This window comes from Danio rerio, chromosome 12 (genome assembly GCF_049306965.1).
Source record: "Danio rerio strain Tuebingen ecotype United States chromosome 12, GRCz12tu, whole genome shotgun sequence".
Taxonomy (NCBI): Eukaryota; Metazoa; Chordata; class Actinopteri; order Cypriniformes; family Danionidae; genus Danio; species Danio rerio.
The window spans coordinates 5,111,295-5,125,101 of NC_133187.1; the positions used below are offsets into that span (position 1 = coordinate 5,111,295).

Below are 13,807 nucleotides of genomic sequence, written 5' to 3' on the forward strand. Positions count from 1 at the left end.
AGAAGAGTGTCTGTCCATGGAAGCCAAATGTCTTGCCATTTCATCAAACAGGAATGTACTTTGTTTAATGTAATCGGTATAATATAATTTATCTCACTCACAAGTTGACAACAAGCAAATCCGAACAATTGGAAAATTCGTTTTTTTTACATTCTGTTTTTATCTCTCCCCTCCTAAATTTGTTTAGAACTTATGTATGCAACTATAAATAAAGAATGCTTTCTTTCAAAAAATGTGAATATGCTGAATATTCTTTAAAAAACCCAAGCTTAAAAGCAAGCACAGTTCAAGTTTAATTAAAGCTACTTACATTTCTGACAAAACTGAGTAAGAACTGAGTAAATCGTTACATTCCTATGACAAAGCATAAGTGAGTGATGATGTTACTGAAGTCATCCTAGTTACAAAACAAATAACTCTCACCTCCAACTTTGGAGACAGACAGAAGCTCCATATCTGGGACTTTATCCTCCTTGTCTTCTTTCTCTACCTCGTCTATGTCATCCTTTTCTTTGTCATCCATTTCTTCTTCCTCCTCTTCCCGTTGTATTCTTACAGGCTCAATAGAGTGGCTATGGGAATGTGAGGGTTGGTGTTGATGCATTGGTGGTTCAGGGCTGAGGGGTGGTGGCTGCTGTGTTGGTGTCAATGGTTCGGGAGCAGGTGGAGGAGGTGGTGGTGGAAGTGATGGAGGCTGCATTGTGGAGGTAATTTGAGGAGTATCATAAAGGGCAGAGATTGCTGAGGAGATGCTCTTTTGCAGGTCCTGGTTTTTCCCAACAGAGTCCTCTTCGTCGGATGAGAATGAGGGCAAAGTCTCAAGATTTCTTTTGAGCTCTTCATCCAATCGCTTGCATGGGCTAGGACAGCCACCCAAAGACAGTCCTCCATCACTTTCACCATCTCCATATCCAGATACAGCTGCCGCAGCAGGTGGGGGTGGTGGTTGAGGGGATAACGGGCGAATGCCTCCACTTTTCCCAGGAGATGCATCTTCATTTCCAGCACTGTCCACTGAGCCCGTTGACATTCCTGATGGCCTTTTTCCAGACTTAAGAAAATCCAGAAATGAGGCAACAAAGCCAGTCTTCTCTGACTCTTTCTCTTCCATCTAAATATAAAGAGACAGAATTTATAATCAGATAGAAATGTACAAATACGCCCAAACCCCCCCCCCATATAAATTCTACAATGCATTATCATACCTCTTGGGATTTTGACTTCTTATCTTGAGGTCTGTTCATGTCAGGCATTCCAGGTGTCCCAGGGCTCAATCCCAAAGATGGTGCAGAACCTAGGGAACCATCTGAGAGAGCCGGGTCAGTGCCTGACAAGGAGTCTGTCCGTAACAAGGCATCAGATGATGACAAGGTTCCAACAGGAAGTTTAATCTAACAGGGAGAGACAGGACATTTTAGAAAAAATTCCTGTAAAGTGATTCAAATGGAAGAATTTTTGTTTTTAGTCAGAAATTACAAAAACTAAATACATGAATAAAAGTATATTAAGAATTTACCTTGATGGGTTTGATTGGCTCCTGGTGCTGTGGCTGCTGCTGTGATTGGTGATGCATTTGCTGCTGCATGTGCTGCTGATACATCTGATTTGGATCTTTATTGGCTATCTCCATGTCCATCATAGATTCATCCCGTCTACCTCGGCCTCTGCCTCTTCCTCTGCCTCTACCTCTTTCAGGAACAAATCCTGTTCCATACTCTCCCATCATAGCCCTGGGTTCTGGCAATGGGCGTATACGTGGTCGCCCACGTGGCCTTGGAGGTCCTTCTCGTTTAGGCTTTGTGGGCTTCCTGCCTCGTTTCTTCGGTCCATCCTGTGGCAATAGCTGAGGAGGGGGACCAAGGGATGGGTATCCAAAATCTAGATCACCCATTAAAGGGCTTAAAGTTCCCCCTCCCACTCCACTTGATTTGCGACAACTCGACACAAGGTCTGGTATCAGATCAGGAAGTCGGCTTCGGCTGTTGAGGCGAATATCAGCCGGGACATCAGCCTTATCCTCATCATCCTCAAATTCATACTCCTGTGCATAGCTTTTCTTGGGCAAGGAGTTAGGATCAGGTCTTTCCTTCAGCAGATGGAAGGAACTGGACTTCAGGAGCTTCTTTGGGCGAGAGGAACAAAAGATTGGAGAGGTAAGACCCCCGGATCCAGACCCAGATCCCCCAGTACCTCCTATTTTGGCACCAGATCCTTCCCCAACAGTTCCAGTTGTACCCATTCCAAGACTGGCTGGTTGAGATTGGATCAATCCAAGCTGCTCTGTGTTGACTGTTGATGGGAGCTCATGAGTCTTCAAGGAGTCAAGATCCAAATGCATGGTTCCATTGTCAGGTTCTGAAAGATCATGGCAATACTGCCCATAGCCCTGGTCACTGTGATGGCCCAGCATATCATAACTTGGACCTGTATTGTCTCCCCCTCCAGGTGTTGTTTTAATTCCTTCCATTCCCTCCTGCACTGTTTGACCAGATGCAACTCCATCTTGACCCTGCCCTGGACCTCCTGAGCAAGTGGATTTGTAGTCCTCTGGGCAGAACATATCCTCCATTCCAGGAAAGAATGAACGGTCCTCATCTGGGAGAAGAGAATCAGGAAAGCAAATGGATGTTAAAGGAACAAACCTCTGGCTCTGTTGGCTTTGATTTTGGTTTGATTTTACTGCTGGATTTCTGGTGTCAAAGTGGGGCTCTCCTTGATGCTGGTCAAGTGGAGCTTGAGGAATCTGGGAGTCATGAGAGGGATGAGATTGCTCTTGTTGCTGAGAAGCTGCAGAGGAGGCTTGTGGAGGAAGATGATGATGACTCTGCTGATTAGGGTGTGAGGGGAGAGGATGTTGATGGTGGGAGTTAGGATGTTGAGGACCTTGTGAAGTTTGCTGCTGTTGGTGGTGATGGTGCGATAGGTGGTGTCCATGAGAAGTTGTTGATAAACTCATGTCTGGCTCAGGAAGATACGGGTGTAACTCAGAGGCATGGTGCTGTGATTGGTGGTGAGACGAAAGTCTTTGTTGTTCCTGTGACTGGCGCCTTTCTACACTTCCTGCTGCTGCTGCTCCAGAATTCCCCCGGTTTCCTTCACCTCCTGTCCTCTCATCAACCATTGCACCCTCTTGGCTTGATGTCCGAGAGAGGGAATGCTCCAGCATGTCAAGTGAAGACACGGTGTTAGACTTAGGGCGGCTCTGGTCTTGCTGCTGGGAACTATGACCATAGTGACCAGCTGCTTCCAAGGCTTGAGACTGAAGCTGAAGTTGGAGTTGTGATGTCTGGGGCTGGGAATGGGTCTCTGCAGACACAACTCCCCCAGTAGCTTCCATAAGAGACTGCTGGCTTACAGAATGCTGCTGTTGCTGAGGGTCTATTTTGCTGCGGGTATGGGAAAGCACAGACTGCAGCAAATGAGAAGATTGGCGAGACTGGTCAGTGGGAGAGTCCATAAGTGACTGTGACTGAGAGTGGTGCTGTTGTTGCTGCGGTTGTTGTTGATGTTGTTGGGGATGAGTCTGATGATGCTGAGTTTGCTGTTGATGCGTTTGTTGATGCTGATGGTGATGTTGCTGCACATCAGGTGTCTTACGCATGTAAGCCATATCTCCTGAATCTTGAGTCTTTTTCTGAATATCCATGTGTGGGTGAGAGTGTAGATGTGAGTGCGTGGGTGTGTGTGGAGTGTGTTGATGGTGGGAGGTGGAGTGTTGAGGAATGGAGTGTTGGGAATATGGGTCACCACGCCCATAATGCACTACTGATCCCAGAGAATCGTGATGATGATGAGGATGAGAATGTGTTTGCTCTGAACTTCCTCGTCCTCCATCGCTTACAGTTCTGTTGCTCTTCTGCTGTGATTGTTGTTGATGTTGCTGTTTATGCTGCTGTTGCTGCTGCTGATGTTGTTGCTGTTGTTGTTGGTGTTGCTGCTGCTGTTTTTTTAGGGACATCTCCAATTGACTGTCCAGTCCAGCTCCACTCCCTGTGCCAGAGACGGCAGCATTAGAGGTTGCACTATGGGTTCGAATAACACTCTGAAGGTGGTACCTCTCTTCTGAGCTTTTGCTCATCTCATAAGCAAGCCCCTTATTTCCATCCTGAGCTGGAAGGCCTGGAGTCTGCTGGGTGGGCTGGGAAGGATGATGGGTTTGAGCAGGATGGTGATGGGATACTTGAGGAGCAGGACTCTGGGCTTGAAGAAGGTGTTGAATGAGGAAATCATCATCAACATCATCATCCCCTTGAGGCCTAGACTCTGTTACACCAAGTATGCTGTTATCAGTCTTTGTTTTGGGAGGAGCAGAAGAGTGGTAAGGTTGTGATCTAGGTCCTCTTGTGTCTGGGTAGCCTTGTGGAGAAGGCAGAAATGAAGGTGAGAGAACAGAGGACAGATATTTGTTGGATCCTGTTCCAACAGGTGACTGAGCAGGTCGTGAAGGTGCTGGAGAATGTAGACCAGGGCGAATGATTCCTGAATTGCCAGATGGAGAAGGACTGGAATCAGGCATGTGGTAAGATCCACCACCTCCTCCACCTCCCACACTGCTGTTGCCTCCAGTTCCTGTACTGCCCCCACTACTACTACCACCAGTTGTTCCACCACTTGCACCTGACCTGAGAAGGGCAGGAGAGTGTCCTGATGCACCATAACCCATTGATGGACTTCCAGCCCCTCCTAAGGATGGTGGCAGAGACCCATAACCTGAATCTGATCCATATACTGATTCTGTTGAAAATGACTGACTTCCCATATTCCCATACCCTTTAGCAACTCCAGAGGTCCTAGCTGAAGGCAGATCATGAGCCTGTGGAGAACTGAATCCCCCATATGACTGGGAAAGGTGTGATGGAGGTTGACTTGGAGAGAAAGATTGCGGTTGTGGTTGAGGAGGCGTCTGGCCTGTTAGACCACCTGATGACTTAACTGGAGCCACTGGGGATCCATAACCAGAGAGGCACGACTTGGGAAGGGTTTGCTGGGAGGAATTAGTGGAGCTTTGTGGGGGCTGGGAATGTGACTGTGGTGGTGGGGGTACAGACTGTGTTGGTGGCTGTTGGCGAGAAGATGCAGAGGCAGAAGTGGAGGTTGGAATGGAATTAGACTGACGAGCACTTGCAGATGCAGAGGAAGATGAAGACGATGATGATGAGGATGAAGCAGAAGAGGCAGAGGGTGGTGTGTGAGGGGTTCTGGAAGAGGATGCAGATCCAGAGGATGAGTAACCACTACTGGAACTGCTCTTTGTCCCCTTTCCTGCCCCTCCAGTGGATGAGGATGAGGAGGACCCATAGGATGGCTGTGTTATCGGTCTGTACTGCTCAGTCCTAGGTGAGGGTTTATGGTCTGAGGAGGGACTGTGTTCACCTAGAGGACTGCAAGAGAGACCAGCATGGCGAGTGTGAGTGGCTTGTTGATATCCGGACACCCCACAGCTAAGGTAGTGCTGGAGAGGGTGAGGTGTGGATGAGGGGGCTTGTGCTGGAGAGGGACGCTGGTAGTGTTTTATTACACTGTCCTGTCTTGGTACTGTCCGCTCTTGGGATGTTGGCTGAGGTGGTGCAGGGGTGGAGGAAAATACAGAGGCACTGTACAGCTGGGAGGACTGATCTTGAAGCTGGGAGGACAACAAATTAAACTGATGAGATGGTATATGGCGGGCAGAAACTGATGCTGCAGACGAAGCTTGAGCAGATGTGACTCCAGCCCCAGTTGGATCATGACTTCCACGGTAAGCTGCAGCTGCACCCTGTGATGACAACAGGCGATCAAATCCCAGGCTTGACTGAGAAGGCGTCTTGATGTGGAGCAGGGGATCATGGGGTGACAGGAGGCCATTGGAGGTAGGGCTGAAAGTGGGTGTGTCCTGTAAGGACAGTGAGGAGGTCACACCAGGAAAAGACCTCCCTGAGAATGATGCTGGGTGCTGATAGGCAGACAAAGCAGAAGAGGATGGAAAGGATCCAGATCCAGGAAGGGCACCAGAGATGAACAGCTCTGCGGGGGCAGGTGTGTGCATGGCTAAAATGTGGAGAAAGACACAAAGACAATAGTTTAGGTCGGAAAATACAATAAATACAAAAATCCCTAATAAGTACGAAGGCTGGCTTTTAACAGCTGTGCCAAATGAGTAATCAAAGAGCCAATTAGCATCTTTTACTAAGTGGCTTGCAAGTTGTTGCTATGGCAACAGTGCTGAGGGTGCTAGTTGTCTGCAGTTACAGTTTACCAGCATTTACAACAAGCTTAATCAAAGCTCATACAACTTACCAGTCTGCCATGATGGAGTGCGAAACTGAGATAGGAGCGACGAGGCAGAAGGAGGTGGCTGTGGACCCCGGGATTCTAGGGCAGATATAAGGTTCATAACCGATGGATCTGGGCCTGAAGGACTTGCGTGGTGCAGCCCAGCATCAAAAAGTCCAGACAGACCTGAAACACACACATAAATGATAAGCTCATTTCAGTAAATTCTGCATTAATTACACACAAAAGAAACTTTGACCAAGTAACAAGTCCATATTACAATGAAAAAATGAAAATGCAATACAAGTCTCTCTACAATATCAGCACGATGCAAAGTACGAGTAAGAGTACAAACTAAATTTGTTACCTGTGTGTATTGAGTCAAATGCATATTTTGGTCAAAATACCTGCCTTGGCAGGTATTGATGTAAACCAGGGGCGGCCAACCCTGTTCCTGGAGAGCCACTTTCCTGCAGATTTCAGTTGCTACCCAAATCAAACACACCTGCCTGTAATTTTCACCTGGTGTTCAGGTCCTAACTAATTGGTTCAGGTGTGTTTGATTTGGGTAGCAACTGAAATCTGCAGGAAGGTGGCTCTTCAGGAACAGGGTTGGCCACCCTTTGATGTTAACAGTTAATTAGGTTTACGAAAAGATAAACAGGCCCGCTTATCAGTCAAACAGAATTAATTCCCTATTTATTTATATATTAATTTTAATAATAACAACGACACAGTCTGCCAAATATTAAACGATTTTATATTACATGTGATAATTCCAAATTTTGACTACTTTACGGAATTACTCATACTCATATACAATACTTATCTGTTCTTTGTAATGTTTTATCTTTAAATACTGTTTATTCCATGATTTCACTAACATCTTGAATAAATGAATATTCATTATCTAAATTATTCCCTGGAATATTTGTTTGGTATTGACTACTAAACTGATATTGTGTGTTACAAGCCTAGTCTTGTCTTTTTACATCCTGAGCTGCAAATCAATCACGGTAGTCAAGGAAGAGATCATGTGATAAGCTCTATAATAAAGGCTACTATTAGGAACACTGAGCTTTAAAACCTCAGGAATGCAGTGCACCCATTTAAGCAAGAGTGTACACATCACAATCTTGGAAAATTAACTACAAAACAAACACACGCAAAATGTCCCTCAGGTTAATATATATACAGTTGAAGTCAGAATTATTAGCCCCCCTTTGAATTTAAAAAAATATATATTTCCCAAATTATGTTTAGGAGAGCAAGGAAATTTTCACAGTATGTCTGATAATATTTTTTCCTCTGGGGAAAGTCTTATTTGTTTTATTTCGACTAGAATAAAAGCAGTTTTTAATTTTATAAAAACCATTTTAGGGTCAAAATTATTAGCTCCTTTAAGCAAGTTTTTTTTCCGATAGTCTACAGAAGTGGTTCTCAAAGTGGGGGTCGGGACCCCCACAGGGGTCAAGGGACAATGAAGAGGGGGGGGGTGTGTGGTCGCCTGGTGATTTCCAAAAATCTATTTATTTTTATTAAACCATAAGTATTACCATATTATATCCATAAACTACTGAAGAGAAAAAATAGTTGTTTATAGTTACTATATACTGCTTTATATAGTTACTATAGTAGCTTATAGTTACTAGTTCTATTGGATTGCGACCCCTGGGGTAATTACATTAAATTAAAGACACAGCAATAGTGTCAGATGCAGCAGATTGATTTTATAACACCAAGTAAAAAAATTAATGAAGAATAGACTTGGGTCTATTGGTGTGTGTGCGCCATTGCATGCAAGGCTTCTGTATGTATAACCACCTCAGAGGATATTGGGGGTCGTGAGTCACTGGCATTGTTATTTTGTGGGTTGTGGGCTGAAATGTTTGGGAACCCCTGGTCTACAAAACAAAACATCATTATACAGTAACTTGCCTAATTACCATAACCTGCCTAGTTAACCTAATTAACCTAGTTAAGCCTTTAAATTTCACTTTAAGCTGTATAGTGTCTTGAAAAGTGTCTTGAAAAATATCAAGTCAAATATTATTTACAGTCATCATGGCAAAGATAAAATAAATCTGTTATTAGAAATGAGCTATTAAAACTGTTTAGAAATGAGTTGGAAAAAAAACTTCTCTTTATTGCACAAAAATTAAGAGAAAAAATAAACAGAGGAGCTAATAATTTTCATATATATATACATACATATATATATATATATATATATATATATATTTACATAATGATTCCATGCAAATGTCAACCATGCTATTAAAAAAAGAATTTAGTTTTTTAAGATAGAGAAACTGTTTCTACATTTTTGTTGTGTTAGCAAGTATTTACAGTACTTTAAAATAGTCATAAATCTATCTGTCAGTATTTCAAACTATTACATTTAATTTGGCAAAATCACACAAGTGGCAATTTCACAGCTGTCACATCCATAACGGAAAAAGTGTCACATCCATAAAGACACTTTTTCCTTATAAATGCAAAAATGTCAAATAAAATAAAATCTATCATTTTAATTCCATAGTGAGCCGACTCATAACTGTTTGATGAGCATTGTGTCTTTTGGGTTCTGCGGTTTAACTGAAAGAATTTCTACAAAGAGCGTTGTAGACTGTAAATTCGCTAACTTTTATGTCACATCCATAACGCATGTTTATTTTCCTCATTTAAAATATAAATTTTTTTACAGATTGATATTTTTCTGACCCCATAACTCTGTGGTGAGTTGTTTGGGAAAATATAAACAAATGTTTTGATATAATGTTAACGTATGCTTTCTGTGTGAATTTATGTTTTGACTTTTTACTGCAAAAGTCACATCCATAACGCTAGAATTGCTAATATACAGTTGAAGTCAGAATTATTAGCCCCCCTGAATTATTAGACCGCTTGTTTATTTTTTCCCCAATTTCCGTTTAAATGAGGTAAGATTTTTTCAGCACATTTCTAATCATAATAGTTTTAATAACTCATTTCTTATAACTGATTTATTTTATCTTTGTCATGATGACAGTAAATAATATTTGACTAGATATTTTTCAAGACACTTCTATACAGATTAAAGTGACATTTAAAGGCTTAACTGGGTTAATTAGGTTAACTAGGCAGGTTAGGGTAATTAGGCAAGTTATTGTATAATGATGGTTTGTTCTGTAGACTATCAAGAAAAAATATAGCTTAAAAGGGCTAATAATTATGTCCCTAAAATGGTGTTTAAAAAAATTAAAACCGCTTTTATTCTAGCCGAAATAAGACAAATAAGACTTTCTCCAGAAGAAAAAATATTATCAGACACACTGTAAAAATTTCCTTGCTCTGTTAAACATCATTTGGAAAATATTTTAAAAAGAGGAAAAAAATTTGAAGGGGGCTAATAATTCTGACTTCAACTGTACATAAGTATACATCAACCACTATTTCAGTAAGGAATCAGTATATATGGGGCAATAAGCGTTCTCAAGGTATACCGCGGTTTGGAAAAGTCAAGGTTTTAAAACTGACTAAATTTTCTGCTATATTGTTCCTAAGGCATATGTAGGATTTTTTATTTTATTTTATTTATTTTTATTTTATTTTATTTATTTTTACGTTTGTGTAGGAGAACAGAATCTCCAGCAGAAAATATATCCAAAGATGCCATTTCAAATTGTAAAGAAATCTGTATTTTTGAAACAAATGAAGGCAGCAAGTCAATGATCTATTTGAACTATTTAGCCTGACATGTTTACTGCTCTAAAATGTTATAAATGTTTCTAACAATTAATTATTTTGTGTTCAAAGGGGGGAAAAGGTTGTTGTTTTTATACCCAGACATTTAAAAAGAATATATTTTAGAGCAGTAATCACAATACTGTGAAACCATAAAACCATGACATTGTTATCCAAGGTTATCATACCACCAGAATCTTACACCGGCCCATGGCTAGTATATATCATAAATAAAAATGAGAAATTCCACAAGTGCTTTGGTGCTATACATCAACATGATACGATTAACCCAAACCAGATGTTTGAATGTAAAGTAGTGTCACTCACCCAGGCTCCTTCCAGCTGCACCCCAAGCCCCACCCTGGCCAGATCCTCCAGGATGGTGATTGGTAGCATAACCCTGCAGGGGATGGGGAGTGGCATAGGCTTGGCGATGAAGAAGTTCAGACTCCGGATGTGATGATCTAGAGCTGCCGTACACCAAGCTGACAAGAACAGATATCACCACTGACTTTAGCATTAATAATCAATGATGCTTAAAGCAAGTGTAAAAGCACAATCATTAAACAGCAACAGTTTGCCTGAGGTAGTCTCCCTGTACAGTATGTGAAAAGGTTTTGTATTGAGCAATATTTAGGAGACATTAATGCTTTATACTGGGCATGTAGTCTCCAATAATTAAAGCAGGCCATTGTCATAAAGTTATAATGATTGTTTTTATCATTTGTTCTTGCAGTGATATTTATTTCTGTAAGAATGTGTTGTGAATAAAGGTAAAGTTGGGTTTTATATTCAGACATTCCCCTAATATAATTTCAGATAAGTATTCTTTGCAAATTCTAAATGGGGAAATCATATTAGCAGCCAATGTTTATCAAAGTACAGCATTGTTTACCGTCAGTTAGATGTTGTTAATGTTGTTTTGAAGTCATACTTGCATGCTAATTCTGACCGAATATTCAAATTAGTGTGGTAGACAATATAGAGACTGCTAAATTAATGAACGTGCAAATATAAAACCAACTTTACCTGTGAAGGGGGTGGTACAACCTGTCACTCACATGACATCCACCAATAGCAAATCACAATCATGAAATCAATTCCCAAAAGACACTAGTTCTACTTATTTAATGTTTAGATTTGTTTAGATACATGGCCAAATCAGGAACGAAACTATTACAAGTTTTTATAACATTTAATTATGAATACTATAGCCCCTAATTAGCAACTACTACGCAATCATTAAAACTGTTTAAAAGACAGGGCTCAACAATAAGGACTGCCAGGTGGCCCGGGGCCAGCGTGTGAGATGCTCGGGACAGTAGACAGGATCGTTACTGGCCCGATTGGGCCAGTGCTGCCTTGTCACTAAAGTTTAATTTGCCTGTGACTGTTTGTCAATTGCGTGCAAATTCGGTCTTAGAATTGAGAAACAGTGTTTTCAAGCCTTCAAATGCTACCTTCTCGGTTCTTCTTCTCTGATTGGATGTTGTGCACATTTTTTTCCGTATCAACCAGTACAGCGAAGAGACTGCAACATGGCGGTAACATCAAATGATTATGCTAAAGGGAAAACATTTGTTTCTAACGTCTTGGAAGCAGACATTTACGAGGGTGCACCACGACTAAAAAATTAAGTGATGTTTTGTACAGTTTGCCGTCAGTTTGGCAGGTCAGCCATCTTTTGTTTCAAAACACTTTGAATTTTTCTTATTAAACATTTATTAACATTTTTAAATATTTAAATTCTAGATTTAAAAATATTTTTACATGTTTTTTGTTTTTTTTTTGTGGTTAAAGAATAACTATTAACTTTTTTTTTTTTTTTGGAGGGGCCAGTGAAAATATTGGCAGGGCAAGTAAAAATCTGATCCGATTGGGCCAGTAGAAAAAATCCATAGCGTTAAACCCTGAAAGAAAATATTGAATAATGAATAGGGGTTAATGCATGAATGATAAAGGTAACATTAAAAAACTGACTATCTGTGTCAAAAGCAATTTACCTAAATACATTATGCCATTACATTTAAGATTCAACTGAATGTGGAAACTCGTGAAATGGTAATAATAAAGTGATTTAATACTTTCTAAAATCACGTTTGCAATATATATATATATATATATATATATATATATATATATATATATATATATATATATATATATATATCCATGCCTAATATCCGATGGCCAGAAAATAATTTGTTTTTTAATAAATTGTTAACATTTTGGTATTTGTGATGCATCAAGCCCAGAGATTGTTGTGTACACTATGACTTTATATAAAATTAACTTTAATAGGTGATAGGAATAAAAACTGATCATAAAACAAATGATTTCTCAACTCAAATGAGTGGCGGCTTGGACCCAGAAAAAGTATTACATATGTCGCCAACACGTTACCACTAAACAAGCGGATACAGGGTTCAACTCTAGGGACATTTTCTACTGGCCCGAATGGACCAGCGGTTCAGATTTTGACTTGCCCAGCCAATATTTTCACTGGCCCCACCAAAATAAATAAATTAAAATAGCTAATTCTTAGCCACATATTTTAAACAATGTGTCAAAAATTATGTCTGTGAATCTAGAATTTAAATATTTTTAAAATGTTAAAATATTTAGCAGTAAATTATAGCAGTATGAAAAATGTGCAGGTATTTTATTTCAAAACAAAAAGTGGCTGACTTAAAAGTGACTGAAAACTATATAAAACATCACTTCATTTTTTTTGTTGTGTTGTATCCATGTAAATATCTGTTTCCACAACGTTAGAACCAGACTTTTTCTTTGTGCCTCATAATTTGATGTAGGCGTCTCTTTACTGTACTGTTTTTTACCAGGTTACAGAAAAAATACCGTGCTCACAACATCCAATCAAATAAAAGGAACTAAAAAGCAATATGGTGTTTACGACTTCACAGAAAAGGTAGCATTCAAAGACTTAAATGCACAAATTGTTTATTGATTCTAAGACTGTATTTGTTTGCAATTGACAAATAGTCACAGGCAAATTTAAATTTTGTGACAAGGCAGTAACGATTCTCTCTACTGTCCCGAACATCTCTCACGCTGGCCCCGGGCCATCGGGCAGTCCTTATTGTTGAACCCTGGTATACCCTTTAACTTCTCAGATATTAACATAGATTTCTGTAAACATACTTGGAAAGCTTATTAAATTTATACTTTAAAACAGTGATGCTCAAACTAGGGCCTGCGGGCCAAAGTTGGCCCATGGTAACCTTTGATTTGCCCCCCTCCCATCTGAGAAAAGAGGGGAACGATGGGGATGATTGTAGATTGGCTTGTCAAATGTAATTTTTGTGTGTTTTATTGTTAAGCTACAAAAAAAAATCCAACTGAAATTGAATGTTTCGTTGTAAATTATGTACATTGATCAAGATTTAAAATGTGCATACGGTCACCCAACAGATTTTCGTGAGAAGCAAACGCAGATTCTGCTTGACTAGTTTATAAAGCATTGAACGTTACTTGTGTGATAAACGTGATTGTTTATGTTTTTATTGCAATGAGTTATGATAAATAATGTCACTAATAAATACGATTCAAAGTTATGTTTCTATTTATTTATAAATATTAGGAAATTAATTAGGAAATTAACCATGGCAACTTTAACGTAAAATAGTTTGGTATATTTATCTTCGGTCCACACCTCTCAATGATATTAGGGTTTTGGCCATTCATACTACAAAGTTTGGGCACCCCTGCTTTAAAGTAATTAAATAATAATTTTACAATAACAAATTAATGCTCTATTATTAAGTTGATGTATTTAATTATATTGACTTATTATTGATATTAATTTTTA

General features: G+C 40.0%; 2 protein-coding genes across 5 annotated transcripts in view; both read right to left on the reverse strand.

Moving 5' to 3' along the window:
* The window catches only part of fra10ac1 (FRA10A associated CGG repeat 1), an 855,621-nt gene that overhangs the window by 236,573 nt on the left and 605,241 nt on the right, over positions 1–13,807 (reverse strand). The window lies entirely within an intron of this gene.
* Positions 1–13,807, reverse strand: part of prr12a (proline rich 12a) — a 30,843-nt gene that overhangs the window by 15,133 nt on the left and 1,903 nt on the right. For all 4 annotated transcript variants that reach the window (XM_073918078.1, XM_073918077.1, XM_005156015.5 and 1 more), the window contains exons 2-6: positions 10,306–10,463; positions 6,277–6,438; positions 1,517–6,027; positions 1,206–1,391; positions 424–1,111 (exon numbers count right to left, since the gene is read on the reverse strand). In XM_073918078.1, coding sequence (XP_073774179.1) covers positions 424–1,111; positions 1,206–1,391; positions 1,517–6,027; positions 6,277–6,438; positions 10,306–10,463 — 5,705 coding nt within the window. The remainder of the gene's footprint in view (positions 1–423; positions 1,112–1,205; positions 1,392–1,516; positions 6,028–6,276; positions 6,439–10,305; positions 10,464–13,807) is intronic.